Raw genomic sequence first — 22841 nt, 5'->3', positions numbered from 1 at the left:
CAATTCCTATTCACCTTAATCTAAGATCTTAACCAAAGCCAAGTCCAAAGCCAATGTGCTAATTGCCTGGAGCAGGAATTAGAGAGAAACTCAATTCATCCTTGTTCACATTGGTCTGTTTGTCCTAGGGCCACTTTGACCATATTGAAGACTGCATTATAAAATCTGAAAGGAATTCTTAATGACCGTTTCACTTTTCCTCTCCCCTTTGTAAGTATGGCATTATTAATCTGTTCCATTTAAGAGGAAGGTCGAGCAATTCCAAGTGGCTCTTGAAATATGGAAGTCCTGGCCCTGGAGCTACTGCCCCACCCAGTAAGGTCTGTTTTGGAGCCAAGCTTGGAAGCACATGGTAGGTTTACCAGAACACCCTGCAAATTGACTCCTTGGCCAGGAACCTAATTCTGCAGCTAGTCTGTAACTTCCAGTAGTTCTTCAAGAGGTCCTTTCTGCATGTTTTCACTTTCCCCTACTGTTTGCTCAGTGATGTTCAAATGTACAGTAGGCAGTTTGCAACATGCAGAAAACCATCACGTACTGAGTTTCGCACACTCTAACTGTACCTCATTTCTGTACTGGGCACACAACAATTTTTATTCCCATAAGAGAAGAGGCTACAAAAGCAAGGTGGGGGTTGGGTGGGGAGGAGGGAGATCAGGAAAACAGTCCTGTAAGTCCTTTTTAATTATTTTTCTTTCCTTTTCTGTATTTATACATTGAACTTTCCTAGTAGATCATTTATCCAATGGGAAGCCTTGGTACAACAAATATTTAATCAGAAAGTCACCTTTTAACAGTCATACTAGGAGTCACCTTGTAAATAAGAAGTGGCTTCCCAGAATATGAACCATATTTTTTAAAAAGTACAGTGAGAAAGGAAATCACCTTTCTCACTTGTGGGAAGATTTTAAGTGGCCTGTTTCAACTAAGGCTTACTCAACTCTAGAAAGTATGATGACATACAATACGGTGTAGTGAAAAAAACATAGTTTCAGAGCAAATTTATTTCCTTGCCTATTCCTCCTAGCACAACACACACACACACACACACACACACACACTCACACATGAGCAGTCAGACAATCAGACACACACACAGATGCAGAAACCTCTAAAGTCACAGAGTAATGGGCTATCATAGAATAAATTCATGTCTCTAGGTCTTAGTGCTTCCATCTATAAAATGAGGCAATAACTTGAAGTTTTCTATAAGAGCCAAGGAGAAAGACAGGGCTGGTTTAGATCTCTAAATGTGCAGTAAGAGACTTACAAGTACTGAAGTGAGCTGGAGAAGATTTTCTATGTAATGGAGTAATTTACGAGGGGCTAATAAAATTAATATGTAATAGAAGTATGGCCTAGGCCTCATCTGCACCAAATGCATCTCAACCTCTCTACTGTGTGTAAACAGAGCTCCTCTGTGGATCTTGCTGAATGTCTCTCCCATGGCTATAGCTACAGAGAAAGGCGTCTTCCCCAGCCCCTTCTCCTTCATAGCAGACATGAATGGCAGAAATGCTTTCCAGAGGCATCAAGGGAATAGGAAGTCAAGGGCAAAGAAGGGAACTGGGAAAAGTGACCTCCAACTGTGTGAGTCCTGGGAGTTGGTGGTGGTGGGAATGTCTTGAAAAGCATTCTGGAGAAAGAAGGACACACGGAATATGAAAGGAGTGTGACCCAAGCCAAGCAGAGGGAAGTCTGTCATGTGCTGAAAGCAGAGTGTGCAACTGAAGTGAGCACCATGTGATCCCAGTGCTTTTCAGTTCCAGCCCGAAGTGCAGGGTGCCCAGTGCACTAGGTATGGTGGAGGAGTGCTGCTAGCGTTGGATGCCTGTGTTCCTCTTACAATTTGTACGTGAAACACTAATCCCATGTGACAGAAACAGGACGTAGGACTTTTGGGAAGTCATGAATGGGATTAGCATCTTTCTAGCAGAGGTTTCAGCCTCCTGCCTCACTTTCTCCATCACATAAGAACCCTGTATGAAGACACTGTATGTAACCAGAATTCAAGTCCTGACTTCCGGTGCTTATGTCAGGCTTCTCAGTCTCAGGCCCTGGGAGAAGTAAATGTGTGTTCTTTGTGACCAACCAAGTGTGTTATTTTGTTACATCAACAGACCAGACTGTGATAACTACATTTGACATAACCCCAGAGAAGCCATTCAGAGACATCTCAAAGGGAATAAAATGTTCTGGTTTTGGGTAGGCTAAAATCTATTCACAGCATGACCTGATATTTCTTCCAGCTCATTCTGGAAGTTTCTTGCAAGCTTATGGGCTTAGGCTTGTCATGCAAGAATTAAGAGAAAACTGTTGTCACTTCTCATGATGGCTATTCTTGGTTGTCAACCTGACTACAGTAGAATTAACTAAAAGTCTAGTCCAGTGAGGGCCATTTCTTAACTAAATCATTTGAAGTGAGGAGACCAATGCTAAGTCCAGATCTCTTAAGGTAGGAAGATCCACCATAAATATGGTCCATGTCTTTGGTGGCAGCCTAACACACACACAGACAGACACACACACACACACACACACACACACACACACACACACACACACACACTGTTCCTCTAGAGAATATCTATGGTCAAATAGATGTATCATTCAAATAAGTACTTTTCAAAATATACTTATTCATTTTAATAAACATAGAACTTACTTAGAAAGAGTGTCACACATTGTTGGCAGCCACTACTCATTTGCTGAATAAGTAAAACGAATGAGCTCTGGAAAGAAAGAAGAAGTAAATGCATTTCAGGCTAAGAGAATATTCCTGATAACATGGAGCCAAAACCTGGGATGGTGATAGCGTTTGACAGACTTACTTCAACATGGACAGAGGAAAAGTTATATATTCTACATGTATAATCCTTGTTTTAATTCCTAGGCAGCATCTCACTATCATTATAAACTATATTTACCTATTTCTATAATTATACTTAATAACTCCTATGTTTTATTGATACTTTAAACCTCTTACTTATTATTTACATTAAGTGTTGTAAGTTTAGTTGTTTTCCGTGGCTGTATCCAGCCATTGTAACAAGTGTTGTTAATAACAGGAACTAGTTTATATTGTGTATAGGATGTTGTGTTCCTTGGTTTGTATATGTTCCATTCTTAGATTTCATGTGTTGGCAAAATTCAGATCATAATCCCACATTGAGATTAAAATGTTCTAAAATCATCTAAGATCTTGTGACTAGAAATTGGGTACATGAAAGTTCCCACTTCCCGCTTGCATGTATTGGGAAGGTTGAGGTCTATGCTATGAGTGGTCAAGTTTACCCTCACTGTATGATTTTATTATAAGCACAAGGATTTGGCTTTACAAAGGAACAGAACAGCTGTCATATCACTCCCTGAGAAGTGATAGACTCACTGTCAGTGATGGGAAGGATCTACCAGGCACCTGTATATGCTTAGGCTTTGCTTGACCTGTCAAAGCAGTGGTTCTCAACCTTCCTAGTGCTACAACCCTTTAATATAGTTCCTCATTTTGTGATGGCTCCCAGCCATAAAATTATCTTTGTTGCTACTTCATAACTGTAACTGTGTTACTATTATGAATTGTATGTAAATATCTGATATGGAAGCTATCTGATATGAGACCTCCAAAGGGTTTATAAGGGTTCTCACTGTGTTGAGGCTACAGTGCTTTCTCTTCTCTTCTCTTCTCTTCTCTTCTCTTCTCTTCTCTTCTCTTCTCTTCTCTTCTCTTTTCTCTTCTTCTCTTCACTTCTCTTGTGATACCCACTGATAGTAACTCCATAATGAGCACCAGTGAATAATAAATATCTCAATACACTTCCTTATTGAAAGTCAATTTGGAGTGGAATCTAATTCTCTACAGGAACACTGTAGTCTTCATCTGCAACATGGCCAGCCATTCCCAGTGTAATTGCAACCTACTTCACAACTTACCTGCCTGGTGCAGCTCACTTGATGACACTGAGCATTCAAGTTATTAGAAAGCTAGCTCTTCCTACCCCTTTTCTTTCACATATTCTTCTTTCCCTGCCTAAATGGCCAACAATAATCTCTTATGTGTATTATTTTTATGACTCACAGGACTTTTTCAGTGTCCACAAAAAAAGAAAATCTATATTTTCAATGGCCATATTTTCTCCATATCCAGAGTCTGTCACATAGTAGGTCTCAATAAATATTTTCTCTGGATTTATTCAAGGTTAAGGAGAAAGAGAGAGAGAGAGAGAGAGAGAGAGAGAGAGAGAGAGAGAGAGAGAGAGAGAGAGAGAGAGGTGGGGGGCAAGAGTGAGAGAGCACATTTTCAGGAAAGCTTCATGAAGTCCTGAAAAAGTACATGTTTCCTTGGGCTGTCATATTGTAATGGCTACATTGCTTCTCTCTTTTTCTCTCTCTCCTTCGTGTGTTTTCGTGTGTGTGTGTGTGTGTGTATGCCCACACACACATGCATTTCTTAGTCCTTGTCTGTGACTAGACTGAGCTCTAGGGTAGAGGAGACCCAGTCCTCCTCATACCTGGATCTTCAGCACAGGGGTAAGCTTGTCATAAGCCAGTGGTTCTTAGTCTTCCTAATGCTACTGTCCTTTAATACACTTCCTCTTGTTGTGGCGACCCCCAAACATAAAATTATTTCACTCTGCTACTTGATAACTGTAATTTTGCTTCTGTTATGAACATAATGTAAATATCTGATATGTGGCCCATGTGAAAGGGTTATTCACCCCAAAGGGGTCACAACTCACAGGCTGAGAAACACTATCGTAATTCTTCATAGATTTCCCAGAACCAAAACTGCAGTTCTAGGGATCACATGAGGTAAGCAGGGCTGTTATTTAACAGATGAAAACTAGAAGCCCTGGGAAGAAAAACAAAAACAAAAACAAAAACATGAAAAAGAACAAAAACAAAACAAAAAAATGCCAACTCAGTTTCTTTCTGAAATTGGAAACGGATGCTGAACACAGGTTTCTCAAGCTCTCTTACAAGAAAGTTTCTTGATAGTCACCCAACAGAGGCCACAGGGAACCTTTCTTCATGGGTCCTCCGTAGAGATTGTCTAACACCTGTTCTTGAACTGGGTAGAGACTACATGCTACATGGCACACTAGTCTGTAGTCATGGTGGCATCCTCAAGCTGTTATCCCCTTAAGGGACAGTTTAGAGATCAGAGACTGAGTTCAAAGAGTGGTGAGAAGACATGGGCCATTTTAGTTTCTTCTCAAAATCTGTCCTCTAGGGTGGCCAGCTGGACAAGCAAGATCCATTCACTATTCTGAAACAACCCTCGGGGAGCTCCTGATCATTAGAGCCACCATTGTCCCAGTTAACTATAATTATAAAGAGTTCTCTATTTTTGTTCAAAAATGGTAGTGCAGAAGATTGTTACAGAGTAGCCTCCCTCATAGAAAGAGGTGCCTTAGAGTCGTCCCAGCAGCCTTGCCCCAGACCTTGGTTGCTTCTCCTTCTCTTTCTGTTTTCCCCTGCTACATTGCTTCTCTTACCAGGATGCATTAGGTCAAGTCAAGAGGCTGAAGCTGTGGTCTGAACTTTCCCGTGGTCTGAACTTTCCCCGGGTCTGCTCAAGCCAATAGTCCGGAACCTTCCCGGGAAGTTAAGAATAAGCAAGGGTTAAAGTGCAGCCTTCAGTTGAACCCAGTATTGAATGTGTTCCTGGCCCACATACTGAGATGACAGGACTGGAGAAGCCTGACTCCTAGGCTAGGAGCCAACATCTCTTGCTGGAGGTGTGGGTGCAAAGGTGTGTGTTCCTGAGCCCCCCCCCCGCCCCCCGCAAAGACCTTGTCCTGAAGTCAAAAGACGCTGAAAGTAACCACAGTCCTATAACTGAGAAGTGGGGGAGAGGTACAAGGGGTGATGACACTAACTACAAGCTCACAATGGACTTCTGTTGAAATGAGAAGCAACCGGAAAGAATAAACTAATTCTAGAGGCTATGGGCTGCAAGAATCCTTCATTTTTAAAAAACCGAGGGGATCTGCTTGCTCAGGTTATATCGCAGCAGAGGGGAGCTCGGTACACAGAAGATGAGAGGCTTTCTGACGAAAATCCCAGGGAAGAGGATCTAAGTCCCAAAGTTGACCTGAGCCTGCCGGTGTTGTGTGGCGATGGTCGCAGATACGCAATCCAACATCCCTGGCTCTGCAGCGCGAGCCGCAGGCCAGGAGAGCCCAGAGCCCTTGGTCAGCGGAAGGATATAAAGCACTGTTTACCTAGCGCCTGGCCGAGCCATCCGGGGGCGAGGCTGGCGCCCCCAGCGGGGATGCTGCAGGAGTGGCGGCAGCAGCCCTGGCCGCCGGCGGGCGCTGGGGAGCCGCGCGCGCACTGGCAGAGGCGCTGCTGATTGATGGGCTCCCGGCTCAATGACAGGGGCCGGGGCGTGGGTGGGGCGGGGCCGGAGAAGAGGGCGGGGGCTCTGTGGAAATGTGTCGGTGACATTGAATGGGAAGACGGAGCGCGAGCGAGCAAGGCGCGCGCGCACACTTACGCGCACACACAGCCGGGCTCGCTCCGAGATCCCCGGCCACGTAAGTAACTATTAATACCGCCTCGCCCCGGGATGCGGGCGTGCTGAGCGCCGGGATTGGCCTAGGGCGCCGTGGCCATCCCCTTTAATTTTTAAATACACGGTCCTCTCCTACTTTTGGGTGGCAAGAAAAAAAGAAAAAAAATAAGGAAAGAAGACAGGCCGTCGATTTTTATTTTTCCTCCAGAACAAACCCCGCCGTGCAATTTGGTCGCAAGGCATCGGGAGACAAGAGTGGTTTGCAAATTGTTTCTAGGCTCAAGACCCAGTTTTGCAGCGGAAAAGGAACGCCACGGGCTGACGGAGTCCGGGGAGCATCTGCTGCCAGCTCCTGCAAGACCCCCGGAAAGCTCCTGCTGTTGGTCCCCCCAGGTCACCGCCCGCACTTCTTGCTTCATCAGAGGAGGATCTGGGACGTGAGCGGCGACAGCAAGAGCTAGTGCTGACCGCGCGGGCTCAGCTTTGGGCTTTGTCGTGGTACCTGTGCCTGCCCTACTCCGCGCACTCCCTACTCAGCTTTTGCAATCTTTTGTTGCCACTGCTGACCGCCCCAAGTTAAATGCTCCTTTGCTATTTTGCCTTTTTTTTTCTGTCTTTTTTTTTTTTTTTCTTGAGAGAGAGACAGAGAGCTCTGCGATTTTTTGGAAAAGCCTCAGACGCCATCTACAGTTAAGACTTAGGTAACTGCCCTCTCTAGCACCCCCCTTCCACGCCCCCCACCCTTTCCACCAAAAAAGGGGGGTGCAGCGCGGATTCTGGCTGCCGCGCGGCGTGAGCCGGTAGACCCGTGCTTATTTCCTTTTTCTTTTTGTTTGGTTTCTAACGCGTGGAGGGCGAGCCGGCGCCGCGCGCTCCCTGAAGACTGCACAAACTCCACGCAGGGCTCCTCCGCCAGGTCTGCGGATCCTCAGCTGGGGATCGCTCAGGAGCCCCGCGCTGCAGCTCCGCACCCCAGAGGCACGCTCACTCAGCCAGATCCACGCTGCGAACAGAGACCCACTGACTCCAGAGTGCGGTTCTGCACCGCGCTGGCGGCTTCTGGGTAACAAAAGGACCCGAGTTGTCCGCAGAGCGAGCACCCCCGGGAGCGGGGCTCGCAGCCGGGGACCAGCCCTGCAGCGCCCATCTAGGGGCTAGCTAGTTCTTAACTCTTCCTCCACGGAGCCCCAGACGGGTCCCCTCCCTTCTTGATTCTTTTAAGTCGGTAGCACCGAGGCGCCTGCACCCGCGGCTCATACATCTCTCCAGCGGGTTTTTTTGGTTTGTTTGTTTGTTTGTTTTGTCGTGTGCGATCCCCACACTCATGAACATACACAGGTCTACCCCTATCACAATAGCGAGATATGGGAGATCGCGGAACAAAACCCAGGATTTCGAAGAGCTGTCGTCTATAAGGTCCGCTGAGCCCAGCCAGAGTTTCAGCCCGAACCTTGGCTCTCCGAGCCCGCCCGAGACTCCGAACTTGTCGCATTGCGTTTCCTGCATCGGGAAATACTTACTGTTGGAGCCTCTGGAGGGAGACCACGTTTTCCGCGCTGTGCATCTGCACAGCGGAGAGGAGCTAGTTTGCAAGGTAACCAGCCCAGCTTTGCTTTTGCGTTTTGTCTTTGCTTAAAACAATTTAAAAAAAAAAAATCATCCTGGGTCCTTTGCCAGGGGCCGGGGATGGTGCGGGAGGTCGCAAAGCCCTCAAGTCCAGGGGCGAAAGATTCCTGGGATCATTATGCGTGGCCTCGTTAAACTGGTTTATTTGTGTGTCTGTCCACGTTCGACTAGTTGCGAAGTTTTCAGACCGTTTCAGACAATGGGGCGGGCTGTAGCGGGGGCGTTTTGGGGAGATCCGGGGAGGGAGGGCGGCGAATCTGAACTGGGGCACGGACACGCGTGCCCTAGGAGGCTCGTAGAGCTCGGGTGCACAGGGCTGAGTCCCCTTGCCCGGGCTTTTCTCTCTTTAGGTCGATCCCCCTCCCCTCTCTGCAAGGACTAGGGAATCCCCGGTTGGTTTTCAGACGCCGCTCCTTCGGTTTCTTTTGTAGCCATTGTTCTTAGCAGCCTGCAGGTGTTAAACCTTTGTTCCAAAGGTGGCCTTTTAAAAGAGCCACAAAAAGTGTCCCCTCTGGCTGAGCCCAAGGCTGTAGCAGGGGGGAAAAGGAGTTTTAAAGCTCTTTCTTCTGCCTGAAGCCTGGAAAGGAAGGCTGGGGTGGAAATTCGCCCCTTGCGCACCTTTGGGTGAACAACGAATCCTTAGGGTCTTTTTGTCTAGGTTTCTTCGCGTCCTCAGACTCCCTGACTGCACACCCCCATTGTTGCTCCCCATGCACCCACAAGGACACCTTTGCCTGTTTACAGACTGCCCTTTGGAGCCCCCTGTGCTAGTACTAAGAAGGACACTTCAATTTCCTTTTTGTCTTTGACCCTGAACCGTAACGGGTTTGTGTCTTTATGTGTCTGTGTGTCTTTGTGTGGGCTCACCGAGTACCAGACAAGAGGACCGAGGAAGGATAATAACAAAATATTTGACAACAGACAGTTTCCTACTACAGTAGATAACAGGACTTCCCAGATGTAGATCAAGAATACATTATCACTTAAATTTGGGTTCTTCTCGTTTATTTATTTATTTATTTATTTATTTACTTATTTATTTATTGAGGCGGAAGTGCAACCGTGCTGTCTTTGAAATGGGTTCTGTGAACATCTGTGCTACAAATGCTATATTACACTTTTCTCAATTAATCACTGGCTGCTTTGTGAAATCACCTTATTTCGTGCTGACTTGGAGCGCTTCCTTGCAAAAACCGGGTGGGTGAAGATCTCAGAAGGCAGTTCGGAGATTATTTATTTCCGAATTTAGAGGAAACCAGAGACTCTTTAAATACTGCCGTTTGCTTGTACTGAGTGATAGGGATTTTGCATCTTCTCCAAGTTACTGTAATCAAGAGCAACTATGCCCAGCTAAAGCATTAAATTTAGGAGGCAACTCAGAGCCTGATTGGAGCCCTGCACACTGCACAATAGGACAGTCATCCTTTGAAATGAATGAATTCCACTGAGCTGTCATTCTCCTATGAAATATGCACCATCATCAGCAGTGAGCATCTCCCCCTCTTTTTGCTCAACCTCAGTACAGCACTTTAATATCTTTCTCCCCCCAAAAGGCTAGAAAATGATTTTACGTAAGAACTGTCTGTGGCCAAATTCTGCAAGAGCATCTTGCTATTTGTTCTTTGTTTAAAACTAGGGTTGTCTCTGGCCTCTCTTCGTTCTCCTTTCTGATCTTTCGAGACATATTTTACTCTAGGCTGACCTTACAGTGTCATTTGCCGACTTGCCCCCTGGCCCCAAACTGTACTTAATCTGTTGGTTTAGTTATTTCAAGGTTTGAATCAGCTCCTCACCAATTACTGTGTGGCTTCGAGTGGACTTAAGTGTGGTATCATTGTTCTGTTTGACAGAGGTCATCCCTTTAGGACTCCACAGCTTCTGCTCTCCTGCCTGCTTCCCCGAGGTGATGTGGGTGACTTCTACAAGCATAGCTGTGTACAACCCTCTCCAGGAGAGTTTGATGAGGGTGATGCTATGAACTGCCCCAATAGACACACTGTGGGCTCTTTAACTTGCTGCAGGACTCACAAGCCTCCACATTTGAATCCATCTCTTTTTGATGCCTTGTCCTGGGGTTCCTATTTCCTAGCTTCATGTTCATGTGACAAAAAGTACAAAAGCAGAAAGGTTGTGTTTATTGTGCAGGATTCCTGAGAGTCTTCTGTAGGATACTCTTTGTGGCCCGGAGGAGGAGGGAAGAGCTTCCAGGGGCATATGCAGGATTCCCCAGCCTGATTATTGCCTCCACATGCCTACTTTAGTTAGCCAAAGTAGGGAAAGATCTTTAGGGGGTCTTTAGCTGTTTTGACAAAAATTCTTGTAGCTACTGTGCAGAATGAATGACATAATTACTATCTTGGGAGAATGGGCACTTCTTCTTTTTTTCTTTTCAGACATGATGAATGTGGCCTGATCTTAGGGCCTTATCTGAACTGTCACATTATATAACCAAGACTCCCAATTAAACATTTAAAAGGAGCTGGCACCCAGGCTCAGGGCTTGATTTTTGCACTTGAGGGTGATGGTTTAAATACCAGTCCAAGCCTATAAATGCCCGTTATAGCCACTAATAAAAGTTTGGCTCCTTCCTGTTTAGGAAAATGTAAGCAATTCTTTTTTGCTTTTCATTTTCTGTCCACCATTTTGCATTCTCCTACAAAGGGTTTGGCTACATTGGGAGGCTCCCACGAATTTGTTAGCTACTTTCACTTAATTCTCTGTTCATTCAGCTTTTCAGCTGTGCTGTGGGAGAGCAAGCTAACCATGCTGAGCAAAAGGTTATTTTATTTTATTTTTTGAAAGGCAACTGGAAACAGGAAGTGTATTATAAATAATCAGAACGGTAGGCCCTGGCGACAGAACCCACAGCCTGATGCTTCAGAACAAATCATGCTTGTTACATAATGCAGCTTGTTGACATTAGCCACGAAGGGATGTGTGTGTGTGTGTGTGTGTGTGTGTGTGTGTATGTGAGAGTTCCTTGATGAAATTGCTGAGGCTTCCCTGATTCTGCAGCCTGCAGCCTTTATGCTAAGGTTGACTCAAGCATTTCAGATTCCTAATTGAGCAGGCCACTGAGGTCACTGCTCTGAGGTCATCATTTGACAGTATCAGGGTGTGATTTGTGGTCTCCGGGGAGGCTGAAGCATTCATTCTTAAATTCGAGGGTGTAGTGGCAACAGCTGTGCCACTTTCCTGAGATACCTCATTATGGCTCATTCACAGCCTTACTGTTGACTTTGCTTCCTCAGCCCCAGTTAGCACCAGCCTCCATGAGGTGCTTATTGTCCCTGTTTGACTCACGGGTTTTTTTTTTTTTTTAATTTTATATTGCAACCTGTGTTCCTTGAATGGGCTACAGAAGGCCCAGGAATTCCCTCAGAAGTATTCTAGGGGTAACCCATGCATCCAGACTGGGCCTTGTTAGCAAAATGAAGCAAGAAAAAGGTTCAGGGGAGGGGAGCAGATCAGGACCCACAAAAGATTGTGGTGTCTAGGTCAGGGTGTTTATTATATAAAGAAGGAGGGTCTTTGTGCCCTTTATCCATCCTATTCGGATGAATGGTGGCCCAGTCAGAGTGATAAGCATGCCCACCCCCCCCACCCCCCACCCCCCACCCCTCAGGCAGGAATTTTTCCTGCTTCTCTCCTACTACACTCCAAACACTGACAATGAGGAGCTCACTGCTACACAGAAGATGGCTAGACCCTTTCTGCTAGACCTGCTTTTCAATGAGACCCCTTGCATCCACACTATACCACTTTCAAATAGCACCCCCTTTCACATTCATCCCCCTGAGCAAGGGAAACCCCATTCCAAGCCTAGGTGCTGAGTAACTATAGGCTTTGAAGTGAATGAAAAGCTGCTTCCTTTCCATCCATCAAATCTTTGTGTTGCATTCGTTTCTTAGGTCTGTTCAGAAGGGATTGCTGGTGCGTTTTTTTCTTTTTAAGCAACAGTGAGGTGGCATTTCACAGGCTAACTCTGATTCATAGAAAATCATTGCATAATTGATTCATTGAGTTAGAGATCTGTGGAGGGAAGAGGGAAGCCAGCCTGGCTCTCTAAGGAGAAGGCCCCTGTGCTAATCCTAGAACCGCCACTGGGGGCAAGAGTTTAAGCTTGTTTTCTGTGCCTCAGTTTGCACATCTGTAAAATGAATTCATCACACATAGAGAACTGTGGAGGAAAGCCTTGATAGTAAATGAATTACTTGTTCACTCATGAATATTTTCCATGCATCTTTAAAAAGTAAAGAGATGTTTGTCTTTTTCCTGGAGTCACTTAGTTTTTTTAATTCTATGAGTATTTTTCTGTATCCACTTTTTCTTTAAATATGTAACTATAGGGAAGAATACTAGTACTTGGGCTTAGATGATAGCTCAGACAGTAAAGTGCTTGCCATACAAGCATCTGAGTTGGATACCCAACATCCACATTTAAAAAGCTGTGTGTGATGCTTGTTATATCAGCTCCAGCAAAACAAGAACAGGAGGATTCTAGGGCTCCCTGGTCAGCTAGCCTCACAAAATGGGTAAGTTCAAGGCCAATGAGAGACCCTGTCTTAAAAAACAAGGTGGATAGTTTCCTGAAGAGCCATACCTGTGACTAACCTCTGACCTCTACACAGACACAGAGATACACACATGAGTACAGACAGACAGACAGACAGACAGACAGACAGACAGACACACACACACACACACACACACACACACACACTTAGTATTTTACTATTTTTCCTAGACTCCTCCCAACATGGAATCAAGTTTCATTTATCCATGTTGTGCCATTAAGGATTTGGAGGTTCAAGCTGGGCAGTGGTAGCTCACACCTTTAATCCCAGCACTTGGGAGGCAGAGGCAGGTGGATTTCTGAGTTCGAGGCCAGCCTGGTCTACAGAGTGAGTTCCAGGACAGCCAGGGCTACACAGAGAAACCCTGTCTGGAAAAAAAAAAAAAGATTTGGAGGTTCTGAGGAGGCAAGACATAGTTGGTTGGTTTGTTTGTTTGTTTTTGTTTTTGTTTTTGTTTTTTCCTGAACTGCACTACACAGCTGGTAGTACACAGAACTGGTGTGTGGGGTCTAAGTTTCATATTCTTTATGTCACATCAAATCACAAGCCTGTGGGAGGATTCAGCATTCTGCAATTTGGATAATAGGAGGCACCTCTGATTGGGGTCTTCTCAATTCTGTCCTAGGTGTTCGAGATCAGCTGCTACCAGGAATCCCTGGCCCCCTGCTTCTGCCTGTCTGCCCATAGCAACATCAACCAAATCACAGAAATCCTCCTGGGAGAGACCAAAGCCTATGTGTTCTTTGAGCGAAGCTATGGAGACATGCATTCCTTTGTCCGCACTTGCAAGAAGCTGAGGGAGGAAGAGGCAGCCCGACTATTCTACCAGATCGCCTCAGCTGTGGCCCACTGCCACGACGGTGGCCTGGTGCTGCGTGACCTCAAGCTCCGGAAATTTATTTTCAAGGATGAAGAGAGGTAAGTGGGGCTCAGCCCATGCAGGTCTGTGTGTGTGTGTGTGTGTGTGTGTGTGTGTGTGTGTGTGTGTGTGTGTGCCTGCCTGAAAGCTTGCTGTGATAGGGTGTCTGCATTTGCATCTGCAGGGAGCTTGTTCTATTTGATGCCTGTTGTCCAGGTGAGGGTTAAGGCAAGCAGAAAAAAGAGAGAGTATTGTGTCCCAATACCCTTGGCAAACAAGGTACCCTTGGCAAACTCCTATCATGAAACATTCAAAGGTGGGGGTGGAGGTAAGGTAGGGGGTGAGGGTGTGGGGAGGGGGGAATAGGGTAGTCTGTGACCTGCTGAATGTGTGTGGTTTGTATGAAGAATTCTGAAGGAGGCTGCAAACTAGTGTGGCAATTTCAAAGTCAACAAAGACAGGTTTATGAAGGCTTCATGCTGTCAGAACACTGACTACCTAGAGGACTTTGTTGTCCCTTCACTCTCTCAATAGCTCTTTCCTATGCATGTAGTAGTAGGTGTGAACCACAGGCTTGCAAGTAAGCCTCAGAAACAGATAGACCCCAGACCTGTCAAACAGCTAGAGGTGAGTCCTGGGTCCCTTGTGATGTGGGGGGTGGGGATTGCCGGTTCTCACTAGATCTTGAGTAACCAAGAAAGGTTTCAAGAAGAGTTAAGCATGGTAGCCTGAGAAGGGCTGGCCTGTCAGGTGAGGAGCTGATTGTGTGAGACCAGGCACCAAGAACACCTGGTTATATCTCAAGAAACATCTGTTCAAGACACAGGCATCTAGACTTTATTCATGGATACACCATTAACTTCTCAGTTTCCATTTAGAGCTTGGCGGGAGCCCAGCTTTCTCTTCACTTGTAAAACTTCCTTTTAAGAATGTAGTTCCTTAGAGAGACACAGGCAATGCCTTCAGGCATTGTCACCTCTGTGTTCCTTGTGCCCTGTTGGAATGACCCACAAATCAAAAGCCCTGGAGTAGTGCCCCAGGAAATGTTTAAGAGATTCCACACACCTGAGTCCATGGAGTCCATGCTCATTCTGAACTGGAAAAGAGGGCAGGAACGTCTCAACACTGTCAGCTAGGACCATCTGATGTCAGTGTGGTCTACTTCCTTCAACTCCTCACCGAGCTGACATTTCTTTGGTACTTTCTGCAAATCAACACAGGCCTTGGGGAGCAGACCTTTCTGCTTTCTGTTTCCTTTGACATCCAGCTCAGTGGGCTGTGATATTTTCACACTATTGTTTACAGAAGCCCATTGGCCCCTCCCCCATGAGCTGGAGCTAGTGAGTTGTACTTTTCTGTCTTCTCTCTCTCTCTCTTTCTTTCTTTCTCTCTCCCTCTCTCCCACCTCTCTTTCTTTCTTTCCATCTATTTGTATACCTATTTTTTTTTCCTCCATGGATTGAACTAATTGGAGCCTTAATGTCTGGCAAGCACTTGTGGCTTAAGCAAAGGAAAAGGCCTGTTGTTACTTAGGCCAAATGGAATAATTTCATGGGTGTTTATAATCCAGCTGTGTATACGGCTTGCATAAAGCTTCTGGGCTTCCTGTGCCTATTAGTTGGTTCTTTTGCATATTTCTACCCATGGGGGTGGGGTCTGTGGACACTAGCAACTCTGTCAGTGAATGTCCTGGTCTTTGGTTAGATGGCTTCATTTTTTTAAAACAAAGTGAAGAAGCAGGTTCTCCTAAGTTAGGAATCTGAGCAATGCGTACCTTTTCTCTCTCCAGCTCAGATACTCCAGCCTTTGGAACTTAGACACAGGGACATGGTCCTTATGCTTATGTCTTTAATAATGACCTTGGGCTGCTGCCATCTCTCAACCTTGTGTTGTTATGGCTTTACCATGAAAGCTCTTCACTCATTTTCAGTTCACACACACACACACACACACACACACACAGACATATATATGTATATATGTATACACACACACACACACACACACACATCTTCTTTGAATGTTCTCATTTGGAAGATGAATATGGATTGGGCAAAGATATCCCCTTTACCATCTCTTCACCTACAAAAGTAAGAGGCAGTGTTTACTGATCTCTTACAATACAATCATAGGTTAGCCCGCTTAATTCTGAGTGTGTGTGTGTGTGTGTGTGTGTGTGTGTGTGTGTGTCTGTGTTGCAGCAGAGCAAACCCTCTTTGTGCACTTGTGGCTAGCACTCTACCATCCCAGCCCCATGTACATTTTGTAGCCAATGCCTCTGAAAGCAGGAGTATTGAGGTCTCAGAATTAACACCAAGGAAATGCAGAAGATGGATGACCTTCTCTAGGAGGACAACTCGGCTATCAAGGACTCCTTCCCACTGCCAGAGCGCATGACCCCTCAAATGCTGTAGCTGCATCTCACTGGTTCTGCATGATTAAAGGTTACTTTAGAGACCTAGGCAGGCAACAGTGAGTATCAGGGTGGCACATCCCAAGGTCAGACCCATGGCAAATAAACATTTCTGAAGTGAGCCAAAGGAATGTAGATATCATCATGTGGCAGAACACTAGAGCATGACCTTTGTCTGATTTCTAACCCTTTCTTCCTTGGTTCTATGGACAAAAGTCTGAAACAACTAATTGCAAACCTTGGTGGGCTCATTTACTTATTCAAATACCAGTCTCTCTCTCTCTCTTTCTCTCTCTCTCTCTCTCTCTCTCTCTCTCTCTCTCTCTCTCTCTCTCTCTCTCTCTCTCTCTTTCTCTCTCTCTCTCTCTCTCTCTCACACACACACACACACACACACACATACACACATACACACATACACACACCCATTCTCCCTTGGACAGTTTTGCAATATAGACATGTTACTTTTGAATCCTGGATCCTCCTGCTTCAGCCACCCAAGTATGCAAGCACGAGCTCCACCCCTGACTCAATCTTCTCTTTCCTGATCTAGAGAGTAGTAGAAGGTAAAGTAAGTAGTAGGAAGGTAAGGAAAGTAGTAGAAGGCTCTCCTGTGACAGAATCGTATACTGAGCCCTACTTGTATACTGTTGACTGAACCCAGAGCTATCTACAAAGATTCTTAGTGGAGCTGTCCATGCTTTACACATACTATGTCATTTAGATGGCACCTAAGGTCATGTGCAGACTCGAGGCCTATATACCTACTACTGCAGTATTGGGATCGTCAATGGCTTGGCTTCATCTGATGCCCTTTGGCTTTGATTTAGGTTCCAGATTCAGGTCCCGGTCTCAAATCCCTCTAAATGTTTATAAGCTGTAGCTTCCTCAAGGCTGACACAATCATTGCTTCCCTGGAAGGTGATTAGCATTCAGCGAGGTAATAGTGTGATCTGCATGCAGAGCTGTACTTGAAGTCACTGGGGAAAAAAAAGAAAACAAAACAGTGTATGCATGAACAGTCCAGCAGCCTTAGTGGGTTCATGAAAGATGAAGTCACACTCTTTAGCAGTCCCAATAGTTCCTTCTAGTATAAAGTTGATTCCACCCAGAGGGGGCGGTATACTTCAGGGCAGACCCCCTTCTTCTGGGTTCACTGTGAAGTCCCACCATCACTGAACCTCATTTTGAAGAAACAAATCCTAAGCCTTCATTGAACTTGCCTGGGGCAAAGTTCAATGAATCCTTTGCACCCTCAATCCTGCAGAAGCCTGCATGACTTCTTCCAGATCTGATAGAAGGTAAAACATTTACTCATATTGCCATAGGGTCTCTCCCATACCTCCTGGCCTTTTTCCCCCCTCTGGTGTATTGTGGGACCTGCTTGATCATGGGACCATATTGCTAGAGACTCTGTATATTTCTGCTGGGCCTCAGAGAAAAGGCCTGAGCCTAGCGGTGAGCCAGAGTGGCTGTCTGGGTTCCAGCCCCTACTGTTGCACTTAAGAAATTTTCCTTTGACAGAACACCTAACCTGGAAGCTCAGCCAGCCTCCACTATAATGGGAATACTGTCCTTATAGAAGGAAGGAGAATGGTGTTGACCTTGGCTTTTCCACAGCTGCTCTCCCCTGCCCTTTCATATCTTTGCACCTATAGGCTGCCAAGGAAAGTGGTGGAACATTGTTTTGTCAGTGACCTTTGCTGTTTTGTCCTGCTGGCTTCTCCTGGGACAAGTCTCCTTGCCCTCTCTAGGCTCCGCCCCCTAGCCTCAGGTCAATGTTTACATCTCTTAGTACAGAAATGTCCCATGTGAACTCAGAAACTCGCCTTCCTACATGCTACTGCTCTGGTCCAGAGATCTTTATCTCTGAAGGTGGTTGCTTTCATTTTAGCTTCTGTGAGGAAGCTGATCTTCTTCCTGGGCTCTGAGATCTCCTGTAGGCCCTTGATGGCAGGGGGAGGGGTTGTGGGTGGGTGTGGTGTAAGACGTGCAGCTTGCACCTCTTTGTTGGGGAAAGCCTTCCTCCCTCCTCCCCACAGCAGAGGTCCAGGCCATCTCTCTGAGGTGCTGCTGTCTGTGTTGGCTCTTCCTTTAGATCTTTGAGTTGCTGGCTCTTCCACTGAGGTTGCTGTATCTAATAAAGGATTCAGGGCAGGCACCGGAGCTCCAGAGGACAGGCTCAGCTTTTTGCTCACTGATATCTATATATAGTTTTGCAACTTGTAGGTACTCTATTTTAGGGAAGTTCTCTCTCTCTCTCTCTCTCTCTCTTCCTCTATCTATCTCTCTCTCAGCTTTGATGAAACACAGCTTCCAGGATATGTTCATATTTACGTAAACCAATTATGTGTCCTTCTGCCTATCGAATTCTTGAGCAAAGCTGTCTTTCCATTATACACATAACAAGCTCTCCAGGATGGACACACAAGAAAGAGAATGTGTGTGTGTGGTGTGTGTGTGTTTGTGGTGTGTGTGTGTGTGTGTATGTGTGTGTGTGTGTGTGTGTGTGTGTGTGTGTGTGTGTGTGTGTGTGTGTGTACATGTGCCGGCAGAGACCAAAGGGACTTTGGATGCTGCTTTTCTGGAGCCAGAAGCCAGGAGCTGTTGTCCATCTTGTTTTCTGAGATTGGGCATCTCCCTGGGACCTGAAGTTCCCTAAGTAGGCTAGGTTGACTTGAGTCTCTCACAGGGACCGGAGGTTCGCTAAGTAGGTTAGGTTGAGTTGGCAGTTATCCCAGGGATCTCTGCCTGCCTCTACCTTCCCAGGACTGGAATTAAAAGTACACGCCACACTGAGGTTTTTAGAACTCACATTCTCAAGCTTGCTCTTGAGGACTGACCTATCTCCTCAACCCTCCCTACTCTATTTTCATGGTCCAACCTAAATACCCCTTACTAAGCCGTCTTCTGTTGCTCCACCATTGCTCCTGCTGGACTGGAGAGCTTCCTGGAGACACAAGTGGGATCTCATTCATGGCTTCCCGACCATGGTAGGCATTGCTATTTGTTGAATAAGTGAGAATCTCCTTTTTTGGGTAGGAACAGCTCAGATTGGATTCTAGTGACAGGATGAGAGAGACAGGGATAAATAGAAATCACTGAAATGTAGGTCGTTGCCTAGAACGGAAGCCCAGAAAACTTATGGATCCCCATGGAGACACCTTTCAAAGAGAGCTATTTTCAAAGTTGCACATTGAGTGAGAAATTAACCCATTGCTGCTGTCTTGGTTTATTGATTTATGCCTAAAGAAGGCTTATTTAAGACCTTGTTTTCAGCAGACTATAATTTCATTTAGGAAGGGCTTGCTTTGCTCATCCCAGTGAGAATTGGCCAGTCTTCCCAGGGCTCTTTCCCTAGAAGCAGCTTGACTCCTTGCTATGCATTGGTAGAATGTACTGTTGTGTTAGACTTAGTCCTTCAACGGATGGGTGAATCTAAAGCCCTAGTAAAGTAGGAAGTTGGTACAGTGGTAAGAGAGACTTAATTCTTCCACTTTGTGCTATGATCTCAGCTTCCTCTCTCATTTTCACAAGTCTTGTTTTTGTTTTTATTTGTGTGTGTGTGCATGTGCCTATGCCTGTGCCAGTGCCTGTGTGTATGTGTATATGTGTTTTTGCCACATGTGTTTTGGTATCCATAAAGACCAGGAGAGGGCATTGGGTCTGGTGGAACCAGAGTTACAGGTGGTTGTGAGCTACCCTAGTGTGTTCTAGAAACTGAATTAGGTCCTCTTCAAAAATAGTAAGTGCTCTTAATTTTTGAACCGTCTTTCTTGCACTCTGAACCCCCAAATAGGGTCCTGCTATATTCCTTTGGCTTGCGTCAAAACTGCAATGATCTTTGTGCCTCTGTGTCTTTAGTGCTGAAGGTATAGGCATGCACTGCCAAGACTTCATGATACCGTCTCTGTATTTAATTAGGAGATGGTATATGTAAACCCCCCAGCACTGAGCCTATTGCCCTGGCTGACCTTAAAGATACCATTGCCATCCCTGCTTCCAGGGTCTAATGGGATTGCATTTTATAAATCTGAAACTTGGAGATTCATGTATTCATTCAAGGAATCCTTGTTAGGCGCCAGCTATGTGCTAGACACTTCTAGATGCTAGAGACTATTATGCCAGTGACGCTGGTGTCTTGTTTTTATAAGATCCACATGGATCAGAATGACTCTATTCTAACTACTGTGCTTAAATTAACTCACTTCTATTTAGTTACTTATTTATTTATTTACTTATTTACTGAGTGTATGTGTGTGCATGCATGCAAATACACACATGTATGGATTCAGGCACATGGATGCTGAGGCACATGCATGGAAGCCAGAGGACAATTTGTAGGAGTCAGTTCTCTTCTAAGGCCATGCAGATTCTTGGGATTGAACTCAATTCATTAGACGACAGAAAGTGCCTTTAACCACTAAACCATCTTGTTGACTCATACTGTCCACGTTTGAATTAATGAAGCTTAGATCCATTTAGTATAGACTTTGTACATTTACAAGTAAGGAAGTTGAGGCCCATTATTTTCCAGCCAGGTTTCTACAAGTTTTGAAGCCAGGGAAGCTGGCTGTAAAGTCTTCCCTGTGAAACACAAGGACAGCTTCAGGTGCCATCCTCCAAGTCAGAAGTGTGAAGATAATGTCTCTTGAACCCAACTCCCTAGAAAGACTTTTGTGGCATAGTTAGACATGTGTACACTTAGTGGAGCCAGCATCCAGTATCTACCCGAAGCTCGGATTTCCAAGCACTTTTGACATTTATGGATGGTACCACCAATTAATCAAAACCACAGGCAGTCCTGTTACTCCATGGGTGGCTTTCGTTTCTTTCACAGCACTGTATGATATGGACTTAGCATTTTAAGTATGGAATGAGTGACAGTTGGTGAAATAGATGTATCAATAGTCCCTCACACCCAAGAACATACATATTATAAGAAAAAAAATCCCTATCTGCGTTGAATCAGATGTAGAAGGCAGTGGATAGAAACATTTTTCAAATGTGCTTTTCCCAGCCCTTGTCAGGGTTTTACCGATGGAAGTAGTCTGTTTGAAGTTTCTCTGGGCTCCAGACATAGCTCTTAAGTATTCTTTAGGATCCTAGATAAGAATGTTAGGGTTGGAGGAAGAGAGTCTTAGATTCTGAAATCATATGTCTTTGCAAATATTTATTAAGTACTGTCTGCCTGCAGTGCTAGATGTTGGTGGAGCAAGCAGTATAAGAAAGCCCATGATGGGGATAGACAGTTCACTATTTCCGCAGCAGGAGTGTGGAATAAAGAGCCACCTGGGGACAAAGGGGGTGGGGGGTGGCTCATCTAGAGAACCAGTAAGGAGACTGACAGGTGGCTAGGGCCTTGGACCTGAAACCCACTGATGGGTTTTTCTAGACCAACTCCTGGAACCATATTCTAATGGTGGGATGATGTGTACAAGGAAGACAACCAGGGACAGTGAGACTGGAAGACTTTCTACATCCGAAACAGGTCAATACTATAAAGCATGATCAGAGATTTTGGTCCCCTGATCTTGCTGGTTATGTGCTAAGCCATCTGGAAGGATCCCTGGCTTTTGGGCTGCCTGCCAAGTGAAGCATCTTCTTCTGGCTCAGGGAGTGCCCAAGGCTTAGAGAGGAACTTTCAGGTAGAGACCCAGCCTGAGTGGTACAGTGTCAATACCACAGGGCACGCTCACAAGCACTGATCTTGGAGAAGCTTTTCTGAGAGGTGAATCAATCAATTGCTCTAGGGTAGGAAGGATCCTTCAGGAGCCACTTCTAAGTGCAGGAAGCAAGTGGTGAATGGGGAATCAGTGTGGCTTTGTGTTCTAGCTTGGGTTTCCCTGTCTGTTTCCATGGTGACAAGAGTCATGAAGCCCTGAGGGCTGCAAGCTGTGGTTTCTGTGGAATCTTCCAAGCAGTCGAATGACACTCCAGGTGGAATGGCTTCCCCTGTGGATCCGGTGGCTTCCATGAGTCAGAGGTGTGCCCACAATGCCGGAGGCGCCATTGCAGTGGGTGGTTACTCAAGTGGCTTCCTCATCCCAGCTATGTCTTGACAGGTCCCTTACCTTTCTCAGCTGCCAGGGTCTCTCTCCGATTGTCTTGTGCATCCAATATGTGCAAACCAGTCCCAGGTTGTGGGCTGGTACAAGATACTGTAGCTTAGCTTCCCTGGCATTATTCGCCTTCCTGTTGACATCTGTCTTGCCCCATGGAGGGTTTTCTTGACTGTGTGCCAGCTGCCATCCCTCCTCAGTCGTGAGCTATTCCAGACAGGAGAATCACTGAGACTGGCCCTGGAGCAGAAATGGCTAGCAGTTGATTACTGGAAAAATCTGTACATACATGAAACAAGATTAAATAAAGGATTGTTTAGTGCCATATAGCAGCCTGGCCAGATCTGGTAGAGCAGCAGAGTCTGAGCCATGTTACCTAAAGTACTGGATGGTTCTTTCCCAGGCTCCTTCTGTGACTCACTGTAGTGGGGCTTTTTCTTGCACCGTTGACCCAATGATTACTGAGGCTACATTTTCAGAAACAGTGTAAGGCCAGCCTGGCTGCAGCCCATCTTTCCTTCTTGGCGCTTAGTCTGCCTAGACCCTGAGGCTGACAACCTCTGACCTCTTCTGCAGCTCTGAATGATCTGCAACCGGATTTCCTGGCCCTGTCAGGCCCACTTTGCTGAACTCCTGCCTGAGCCCCACCCTGTTCCACCCTGTCCTCTCTTCTTCCTGCCAGGAGCTCAGGGTGAGGCTTTCAAACCCTAAAGCAAAACAGGGTTTGCTGTTGGGGGCTGGATTTTCTCTCTCCTCTCTCCTCTCTCTCTCTCTCTCTCTCTCTCTC

The 22841-nt window shown here is 45.8% G+C and overlaps 1 protein-coding gene across 3 annotated transcripts in view; it reads left to right on the top strand.

Annotated features, from left to right (window-relative positions):
• The first annotated feature begins 6306 nt into the window (after window positions 1-6306).
• The window catches only part of Trib2 (tribbles pseudokinase 2), a 25060-nt gene continuing 8525 nt past the window's right edge, over window positions 6307-22841 (top strand). Inside the window, exons 1-3 of one of the 3 annotated variants that reach the window (XM_031355997.1) lie at window positions 6307-6539; window positions 6795-8111; window positions 13346-13638. In XM_031355997.1, coding sequence (XP_031211857.1) covers window positions 7842-8111; window positions 13346-13638 — 563 coding nt within the window. In that variant the 5' untranslated portion in view covers window positions 6307-6539; window positions 6795-7841. Of the gene's footprint in view, window positions 8112-13345; window positions 13639-22841 lie in introns of all 3 variants that reach the window. The other 2 variants (XM_031355996.1, XM_031355995.1) reach the window with 2 other exon arrangements.

Source organism: Mastomys coucha, unplaced genomic scaffold (genome assembly GCF_008632895.1).
Source record: "Mastomys coucha isolate ucsf_1 unplaced genomic scaffold, UCSF_Mcou_1 pScaffold6, whole genome shotgun sequence".
In the NCBI taxonomy this organism is placed as follows: domain Eukaryota; kingdom Metazoa; phylum Chordata; class Mammalia; order Rodentia; family Muridae; genus Mastomys; species Mastomys coucha.
The sequence above is the reverse complement of the archived record's forward strand: the minus strand, read 5'-3'. Positions and strand labels throughout refer to the sequence as shown.